Here is a 10,569-nt window from a genome sequence, read left to right on the forward strand (position 1 = left end):
AAAGCAAGAATGTGATGGACCAATAGAGTCACCGTCTGAATTGTAATTATGGCTTGGGTAATTCAAAGACTGCAACATGCTGTTAGTACTTCTGACAAGTTAAAGCAAAAATTGAGCTCAGATCTTTAAATTCTGTTTCTATAGGGTACTTGTCACCATAACAAGATAATCTCCTATAGTTAACAGCTGCAGAGATGAAATTGCTGAAAGCTAAACCCACAGTATGAATTTTTGGCTTGCTGAACACAAAACATGTTGATTAATCCCTTCAATTTCTCTCATACAATTAACTGAGAATTCCTGGTTTGTGAAAGTGAAGTTGCTCAGTCGAGTCTGACTCTTTGTGACTCCGTGGACTGTAGCCTACCATACTCCTCTGTCCATGGGATTTTCTAGGCAAGAGTCCTGGTTTGTAACATTACTTAAAACATTTGAAAATTTGGACATTTTGGAAACTACCTCAACCACGTTTGCAGAAGGAAGCAGACCTACATCCCTAACAGTTATTCTCTGCTCAATTTAAGATGCTGCTACTCCTTTATCTGAAGAAGTTTCCTTGAAGGAAGAAGCTATAGTTCCCCTTTCCACTCCTCATTTTCATTCTATGAGCTCATTTATTAGTGAAAGAACATGAATATTGCCCCAAGGCAGATGGAGAATTTGTAGAAGACTGGCTTAAAATTTTGAATATTTTTTGGATACATATTGGCAAAAATGCTTTGAGGTGAATGAATTTTAGGGCTCTTTTACTTGAGAGGGAGGGAGATATTTGACAGAATTCTTACTTACCAAAATTTGACAATTAGTGTGCTAGCTAATGTAAATAAGTTGAAGTCTAATGTTTGGTTGAGATGACAAGTGTAATTTATTAACTAATACTGGATATTAAATGAAATTAAGACACTAGGAACACTTTGGGGAAAGCATAAAAAAGGAAATTTAATATCTTTAGGAGACACTAGTGCTAAGGAGGATTAACCATAGATATTCTGTTCTCATATATCCTGGCTAGGTGCCCCTAAGGTGTTCCTTCACCAATGACAAAGCAAACAGCCAGAAATTCTCAAAGCAGCTGTGATACTTGTCTCTAAGGATGTTGGTGGCAGACATTAAGGTTAAAGTGGCCTTTCTAATATCAGTGAGAATCAAGGAGTGAGAGTGTTCAGATTATTGCTTCTGACTGAGAGAGCAAAGGAAGATATGGTTAACATGATAGTAGCAACTTATTAGTTCAAAAATGAATGTGGCATAGTAATCTCCACCTAGGGTTAGCTAATCATAAGATATCTAGGAATAAAATAAGTGGACCCTCTTTAGAGAGAGAGTGAAAGACAGAGAGACAAAAAGAGAGAGGCATTGAATAAGATCAAAAGTTGACTTGAGATACCATGATTCAGATAATGCCCATCTCCCAATTCTTAGACTTGAGTTGAGTCACAGAGAGTCAGTGGAATGAAGATGTGAATAAGATGTGAACTGAAATCACTGAATTCACTCTTGAATAAGATGTGAACTGAAATCCTTCCAAAACCTTCCAAATATTTTGGTGACTAATTTTCAAATGATTGAACACTGAAGAAAATGTTTGGAGAACACGCCAAACATTTTGTGGAGTTATAGAGCTATCTATTGGGCTTCCCTGGTGTCTAAGTGGTAAAGAATCCACCTGCTAATGCAGGAGACACTGGTTCCATCCCTGAGTCAGGAAGATCCCTTGGTAACCCACTCTAGTATTCTTGCCTGGAAAATCCCATGGACAGAGGAGCCAGGAGGACTACAGTCCATGGGATCACAAAAGAGTCGAACGTGACTTAACGACTAAACAACAATAACAGCAACAGCAACAACAGAGCTATTTATTAGATCCTGTCTCAGAACTATCCAGCAGAAGGACAAAGAACTTGAAATTTCTTGAAGTAAAATTTCTAATAGTGTGACATTTGACAAGTTTGAATCCTACTTGAAGACTCTTACCTATTTTTTACATTTTAACTTCCTAGAACACTGCCAAGGGACTTACCCTCTCCAGCCCTCTCATTGTGTATGTGCAGCTGGAGCCAAAAAAAAAAAAAAAGTATGTGTCTAATTATTTATCTTTTGCTTAAATTATCCATAGTTCATTTATGTAGGTTGTCACTAAAGACACCCAACTATAAGACATGCAATTGAGAAACCCAATATCAGTCACCACAATGCCAAACATTGTGAATAAATGTTTACACACTGATAAGGGAAAATTTAAAAAAAACTATTTCTAAAATCTGGAAGTCATATTCAGTAAAAGTAAGAACTATGCAAATTCAGTTCAGTTCAGTCACTTAGTCGTGTCCAACTCTTTGTGATCCCATGGACTGCAGCATGCCAGGCTTTCCTGTCCATCACCAACTCCCAGAGCTTTCTCATGTCCATTGAGTTGGTGATGCCATCCAACCATCTCATCCTCTGTCGTCCCCTTCTCCTTTCTCCTTCAATCTTTCCCAGCATCAAGGTCTTTTCCAATGAGTCAGTTTTTCTCATCAGGTGGCTAAAGTATTGGAGTTTCAGCTTCAGCATCAGTTCTTCCAATGAATATTCAGGACTGATCTCCTTTACGATGGACTGGTGGGATCTCCTTGCAGTCCAAGGGACTCTCAAGAGTCTTCTTCAACACCACAGTTCAAAAGCATCAATTCTTTGGGGCTCAGCTTTCTTTATGATACAACTCTTCCATCCATACATGACTACTGGAAAAACCATAGCTTTCACTAGATGGACGTTTGTTGGCAAAGTAATGTCTCTGATTTTTAATATGCTATCTAGGTTGGTCATAACTTTTCTTCCAAGTAACAAAAATCTTTTAATTTCATGGCTGTAGTCACCATCTGCAGTGATTTTGGAGCCCCCAAAAATAAAGTCTGTCACTGTTTCCATTGTTTTCCCAACTATTTGCCATGAAGTGACGGGGCCAGATGCCATGATCTAGTTTTCTGAATGCCGAGTTTTAAGCCAAATTTAGTCTTTGATTAAAGTTTTTTGGGGGCAGTTGTCTTGTTGTTGTGTTTTGTTTTTTTTTTACAGTATTATAATAGTTAAGAAATGATGTTGACCTTCAGTATGTCTTGTTTGGAGAAATGTCTGTATAAGTTTTCTGTCCATTGTTTAACATTTTATTTGATTTTTAATTGAAGGATAATTGTTTTATAGAATTTTGTTGTTTTTTGTCAAAGATCAACATGAATCAGCCATAGGTATACGTATGCTTCTGCCCATTTTTTGATTGGGCTGTTTGTTTTGATGATATTAAGCCACATAAGCTATCACTTATATGCAGAATCTTAAAAAACAATAGGATGCAAATGAGCTTATTTACAAAACTGAAACAGACTCACAGACTTAGAGAAAGACCTTATTGTTACAAGAGGGGAAGAGTGGCGGAGAGTGGGAGGGATAGATTGGGAGTTTGGGATGGACACACTGCAATATTTAAAACAGATAACCAAAAAGGACCTACTTGTTTTGCACAGGGAACTGTGTTCAGCATTATGTAGCAACCTAAATGGGAAAATAATTTGAAAAAGAATATTTTAAAAAAAGAAAATGAAATCTATACTTCAAGTTAAAAAGAAAAAAAAAATATGATTGAAATGGATTTCTTTTTAAGTTCCAGGATACCTTGCTTCTTTCTTATCCCATCCTTTCCCTCTTCTTCCCCTCCCTCCCTGAGCAGCCCTTAACAGTAAGAAGCTTTGTCCTCAATTATATAATAGCGTACACACACTCAAAAATTTTTATTGATTTTTTGACTTATACTGGTATTATGGGCTGGGGTAAAGTGACAGATACTCAATTCACAAGAGTAATAGTCCCATATCAATTCAAATTTCAACATTTTTGCAATATCTAATCAGTTCAGCTACTCCAATTGCTACAACAATTTAAACCTCGTAATAAGGCTTAAAACTATCCTCAGGAAAACAAATGGAGCATGCTTTGGGTGTTTGTCCAACAGATGTTTAATTTAGTAATTCTAACTTATATTTATGAATATTTGAATTATCACTTGAAATTATTTGAGTCAGATAATCTTAGCACTCTGGCAATAAAAAATATTATTCTAAATGTCCTTGCCAAAGTTTAATGCACTAAACATTCAGTTCAGTTCAGTTCAGTCACTCAGTCGTGTCCAACTCTTTGCGACCCCATGAATCGCAGCACGCCAGGCCTCCCTGTCCATCACCAACTCTTGGAGTTTACTCAAACTTATGTCCATCAAGTCGGTGATGCCATCCAGCCATCTCATCCTCTGTCGTCCCCTTCTCCTCCTGCCCCCAAACCCTTCCAGCATCAGAGTCTTTTCCAATGAGTCAACTCTTCACAGGAGGTGGCCAAAGTATTGGAGTTTCAGCTTTAGCGTCAGTCCTTCCAATGAACACCCAGGACTGATCTCCTTTAGAATGGACTGGTTGGATCTCCTTGCAGTCCAAGGGACTCTCAAGAGTTGGTAAACATTAACAATCCAAAAAATGTAAAGACAAAATGTAACACCTAGAATTATAAGACAATCAACATATGCACATGTCCCAAAACTTGTAACCGGGGAAGAAGAGACTGTGCATTGCGAGGGAGAGTGTTTGAGACATCTAATGCAATCTTCTGCCTCTCAAGATCATATCACTATTGAGAGACTTCTCCATGTGAATATAGACTTAAAGTTCCCTCAAAGTAACAACTTATGATGTACATGATGGAGAATACAATTTTCAGACACCCTTGGAATGTGACGGTGTTCATAACAATCCCTGCAACATTGAAAAAGGAAACACTTCATCAATAAAAGCCAACAAAAGGTTGATAAGACATCGGGTGGTTCTGATGGAATCTCGATTGCACACATAATGAGAGACATATAAATTAGGCACTACTTTTCATACAAGGCCTGTGAAACCAGAAAAAAAGTTTACCAATAATGTTTATGACAATTAGAAGAAAGTAAGAGAGAGTTTAACTTAACACCTTTGAAAGCATTTTGCCTGGATTTTCAACTTTCCCAGATTTCTTCCAACATCTGGCATGGTTTAAGCAATGCCACTTTGAAGGTTATACATTGGAATAATGTAATCTGTTATAGCTGCAAAACAGAAAATATAATCCACCAGACTAAAATCTAAAGCAAATGAATCTAGGCCTTATTGTTAGTCAGTATTTTGTTGCCTTTTCCAAATAGTCTTTAGTAACTCACACTTGTTAGATACATCAAAGAGTGACATTCATTCTAAGGGTATCAGATACGCAATGGAAATAAGTAAAACCAAAACCTAAAAAGGGTATTTTCCAGACACAATAATCAATGTCAAAGATCAGTTTCCCAAGTTTATTTGAATTCACATTTCCCTCTTAAATGATATTTTTCTGAATATCAAGGAAAACAGCAGCATCTGAGCATCACGAAAAATGGTAGATTCACCAATTTAGGGAGAAAGATAAATATAACCTTGATACATTAAGTCACTTAGCTTCTCACTTTGTCTATTTAATAAGAATATTCATTTATCAAATCTCTTACCCTAATCAATATTAACTCATGAAGACATTTGCCATTGTACATTCATCAAAGGAGGTTTTGCTATCTTAAAAGCAGAAAAACAGAAGACCTTATCAAAGACCCATATTTTAGGTTCTCTCAATGCCAAGTGTATGGACAAAACTCATATTTTATTTCTTAGGATTAGTTCTTGCCTAGAATTTAATGTTGTCCTGACTTAGGCATTGTAATTTTTTAACTGAAGTATTACTTACCTCAACTGTAAAAACGGTAACTCTGGCACAACTTTCTCTAGAACTTGGCTTCTTAAGTTTAATATCTATTAGACCTATGGAATGCTGCTTAACCCACCTTCCCTTCTCAATTGACATCTAATATTTAGAACTAATCACATTTTAAAATTACCCCATATTCAAATAACCCACACATATTCATACATAGACAAATACACACATGCGTGCACACAAACATGTATGTACATTTACATATAACCCAACTATCCATAGAGCTTATTATAAAGCCTTAAGATGTTTTTAACTGAGATGTTCAAACTGACTTAATTTCAACTGAGTGTTTTCATTAATCGCGTCTGTGTGTGCGTTCAGTCACTCAGTCATGTCTGACTCTTTGCAGCTCCATGGACTGTAACCCGCCAGGCTCCTCTGTCCATAAGATTTTCCAGGCAAGAATACTGGAATGGGTTCCCATTTCCTACTCCAGGGGATCTTCCTGACCCAGGGATCAAACCTGCATCTTTTGCATCTCCTGCATTGGTAGGTGGATTCTTTACCACTAGCACCACCTGGGAAGCCCCCTGTTAACAGCATATTCACTACCAATAATTTGTATTACCCAAAAGATAGAGGACATGAGCTGTAAAACATCATAAATATCATAAAATGTTCTCATCATGTGGGAGAAAAGTAGGATGACCATGCCGTTCAAGGAAAACCAAACAAAGGTCATAATTTAAACCAAATGAATGCAATTTTCCCATGTTCATTTTTATTTGGCCCCTATTTAATTCAACAAAAGTCACTGTTTATGTAGCTTTTCCTTTTTCCTTTCATCATATACACATGCCCTCACATCTTTGGCATGACGTTAAAAACAAAACACAACACTAGCATTTATACTGTTATTTGCATATAAACCAGTTGGGTCATACAGTTTCCAAACGAATTCTTATACTTAGATATTTTCTAAATTTTACTTAGGTATACTTGGAAGAGAAACAATAATATTTTATTCTTCTCTGTTTACATATGGAGAGTGAAAAATATATCTCTTTGTAGAAATACAATAAATTTTCATGGCTGTCCAAAACTTTCAGATTTAACATTGCCTTGTGGAAAAGTGAAAAGTAAATAGTAAAAAAGTGAATTTGTAGAATATTTATAGGATGTTATTAATGCTGTTGAATAAAACTGTTAAGGTTTTTGATTTTGCTTTGGCTTGAGAAACAACTTGAGCATTAAATGCATAAGTCTAGCAGATTTGGAGAACAAAATCAAAGGATGCAAGAAAAAGTAAAAGTGGAAGCATATTTAGAGTAAAACTTTTTTCTTCCATACAACTTTTCTCATGGCATCTTTAACATCCTTATTTCTTAGAGAGTAAATTAAAGGGTTCAGCATAGGTGTGAATAAAATGTAACATACTGAAGCCACTTTACGAAGTTCTGGGTTACTTGGTGGTGTGAGATACACAAAGGAGACAGTCCCATAAAGCAAACTTACAACCCCCAGGTGAGAGCTGCAAGTGGAGAAGGCTTTCTTCCTTCCTTCACTGGAGCGGATCTTTAAAACTGTGGACACAATATACATGTAAGAGACTACGATAACAACTATCGTGGGCAAAATAATAAGAATAGCCAAACTAAGTGACACCATCTTATTCATAAAGACATTGGAACAGGAGATCTTCTCAATTGGGTTTGAATCACAGTAGAAGTGATCGATAACTCGAGAGGCACAGAAAGACATTGAAAATGTTACACTGATTTGAAGGATGGAACTGACCCAGCCACAGAGATAAGAACCAGCCACCATCTGGATACAGAGACTTCTTGACATGCGGACAGTATAGAGAAGTGGGTTGCAGATGGCAATGAAGCGGTCATAAGCCATGGCTGCTAAGACAAAGGCCTCTGTTACCATGAAAAGTGCATAAAGAAACAGCTGAGCCACACAACCTGCAAAGGATATGGTCTTTTTCTGAGACAGGATGTTGACCATGGCTTTGGGTACAATAACAGTGGAGTAGGAGAGGTCAATGATGGAGAGATTGCTTAGGAAGAAATACATTGGTGTGTTCAGCCGGGGATCAGTCACAATGATGCCAATCATGCTAAGGTTCCCCAGAAGGACCATCCAATAAACAATCAGGAAAAGTAGGAAAAGGAGACTGTGGAACTCTGGACGGACCCTGATGCCTACAAGAATGAAGTCAGTCACTTCTGAATGGTTGTCTCCTCCCTTGTCACCCATGGCAAACTTCTGCTTAAAGGCATAAGAGAAAGTCAGCAAAGTTTCTACTCTTTAGCTAGTATCACAAATAACTCTTTGCATCTAAAAATACTTTATAATTGACATAATATTTTCATATCCATTATTCTAATTAAGCTTACACATATGGCAAAAGAAATATGAGAGTTTGAGTTGCCTGAGGTAACACAGCTGGTTAAAAATGGAACTTAGACTCAAGATGAAATATTTTGAAATCAAGTCTAGTGTTAATTTCAACACAACAGAGTTTATCAAATGAGATATTTTGTGAGATGTCATCTGTGATTTCAAAATTATAAAATCTGATAAGCTTGTACTAAGAAAAAGATACTTCCATATATTTTATCATTAAAAATTCACTTTTACATGTAATACTTTGCTTCAATTCAGTAAAAAAAGATAAATGAAGGAAAAGAAGCTAAAAGTACATTCCAAGGTAATATGAACTTTCTACACCAAAGAGCTCTTACAATTGCAAGTACATTACTAAAGAACTAAATTGCCTTACTTTGAGATCTTTTAAAATAAAATCAGTCTTCAACTTCTGGAACTAGTCTAATTTTATTTAAGTGAGAAAGTAAAATGTGAATGATATCTTTATATTTTTTATCGTGTGAAGTTTATTGATACTGGTTTTCTCTATATAAATCTGTCAAGACATTCAGTTCATCTCAAACTTTTCCAAATGAGAGAAAGAACCAATCAAAAATGTTAATCTGTAAGAGAATATATTAAATAGCAAATTTTTGAACTCATAATATGATGGTTAGAACTCAGTAGTTTTGAGAACGAAAGTATTAATTTCCTGGAAGCATCCAAATAAACTTATTTGAATTTGGGTGACCTGTTAAACAATCAAGACAATTTTTGTTAATTTTAAATATTTCTATTATTTTTCTATGAAACAATGCACTCATTGTCAATTAAGTTGTCTGGCAATTAAGGATAACCTTACACATCTTTTCTTCTTGATGATACCTAAACCAACTGTCATTTATCCTTTCAAAGACTGGTATGAATAATAAAAGCCAGCAAATGATCCACAAAATATTTTTACCAAAATTAAAATGAATGTATACTAACGATCAAAACCTTAGAAAATATGCTGAGTTTCATTTTGAATCTCAAGATTCCCTCAGTTGTAAGAGCTTTTATTTTGTGTTTTTTTATGGTCCACAAAAAATTCCCTGGATCCTGAAACCTTCATGACTTTCTCTGCTTCTTTCATTTGTTGCTTTTCCCAATAACTTTCTCAAAAAAAAAAAAGGAAATTCCCTGGTGGTCCAGTGGTTAAGAGTCCATGCTTTCATTACCAAGGGCCCAAGTTTGATCCCTGGTTGGAGAACTAAGATCCCACAAGCCACATGGTGCATGGCCAAAAAAAAAAAGCCGTGAAATTAATTCATGGGTAAATGGCTGAACAAAATAATAGTATTCTCAGTCATTAGACTCATTCTACTGCGAAACTACATGTGTGAAACCCATTCAAATAATTTTAGTTTGGTTTTAATAGGATATGACATAACAAATTAAATTAAGTTTAAAGGTTAACATTCATGAAGATGGTTATATTTTATTTTAGAACTAATAGAATGACTCTTTTTAGACATAAAGCTGAATGGAACATTTTCAAGCATAGGTCACCATGTGTTGGTTTGGAGTCAAAAAAGGACTCAGAAAAATACCTTTGAAACATGCTAAAATTATTTTACATATAACTTCTTTCTACAAAGAGTCACATGATTAATAAATCTTGCACTTTGCTCCTGTTTAAAAAGGAGGCAAAGAGGAAGAAGAAGGAGTAGAAGATGGAGAAAGAGAAGAAATTTTGTTCTTAGGCCATGTCAAATGTTACATTTTTGATGCTGTATCAATAAAAGTAATATATTAATATTTCAAGGATAACCTAACCTAGGATAATATAGTAGAGTAATATCATATATATCACCTTTGTACAAAATTATAGGATATGGACTATGAAAAGATTCACCTCTATTCATAGAAGAATTATAAAGAGCTCATAATAGGCTAGAAATAATCAAATTAGAGAAAATAGAGGATTTTTACAATTTTGGATTCTAAGAAATGCAACAAGAGATAAAAAGATCATAGAATACACATCATTAGCAATATATTTTAAATATCAGTTATCATACCACCAGTCTGATTTAACCATGATCTTCCTTTAAGCATTAGAATATGAATTATCAAGGTTCACTTTCATCTTGATAATCTTTCACTCATGGCATATTTTGAAATTCAAGAAAAATATATTTTAATCATATAGAAAATGTTCTTGGATGCCTTATTATGTGACTAAAATAGGCATGCTTTTTCTATAATTATTCTTACCTGAATGTATATTTCTATCTTGTGAACTTTGTCATGTAAAACTGCACAGATCCAAATTCTTTTTATTTCAGTCTAGGAAAAAAGATGTAGTTGAAAAATAAAAACTCTCAAAGACAATATCAAAATTAATCTCAAGTATTGTTTACTCCCCAATAAAATGACAACCCTCTTAAGCATGGCATGACCATG

The 10,569-nt window shown here is 35.2% G+C and overlaps 1 protein-coding gene across 1 annotated transcript; it reads right to left on the reverse strand.

Annotated features, from left to right (window-relative positions):
* Positions 1-7,068: 7,068 nt before the first annotated feature.
* On the reverse strand, positions 7,069-8,010 carry LOC138079065 (olfactory receptor 9K2-like). The gene has a single exon (XM_068971879.1). The coding sequence runs from the start codon at positions 8,008-8,010 to the stop codon at positions 7,069-7,071; it is 942 nt and encodes a 313-aa protein (XP_068827980.1).
* Between the last annotated feature and the right edge of the window lie 2,559 nt (positions 8,011-10,569).

This window comes from Capricornis sumatraensis, chromosome 4 (assembly GCF_032405125.1).
Source record: "Capricornis sumatraensis isolate serow.1 chromosome 4, serow.2, whole genome shotgun sequence".
NCBI classification, from domain to species: Eukaryota; Metazoa; Chordata; class Mammalia; order Artiodactyla; family Bovidae; genus Capricornis; species Capricornis sumatraensis.

Coding starts and splice junctions, on each gene's coding strand:
- LOC138079065 (XM_068971879.1), bottom strand. CDS start 8,010: ATGGGTGACAAGGGAGGAGACAACCATTCAGAAGTGACTGACTTCATT.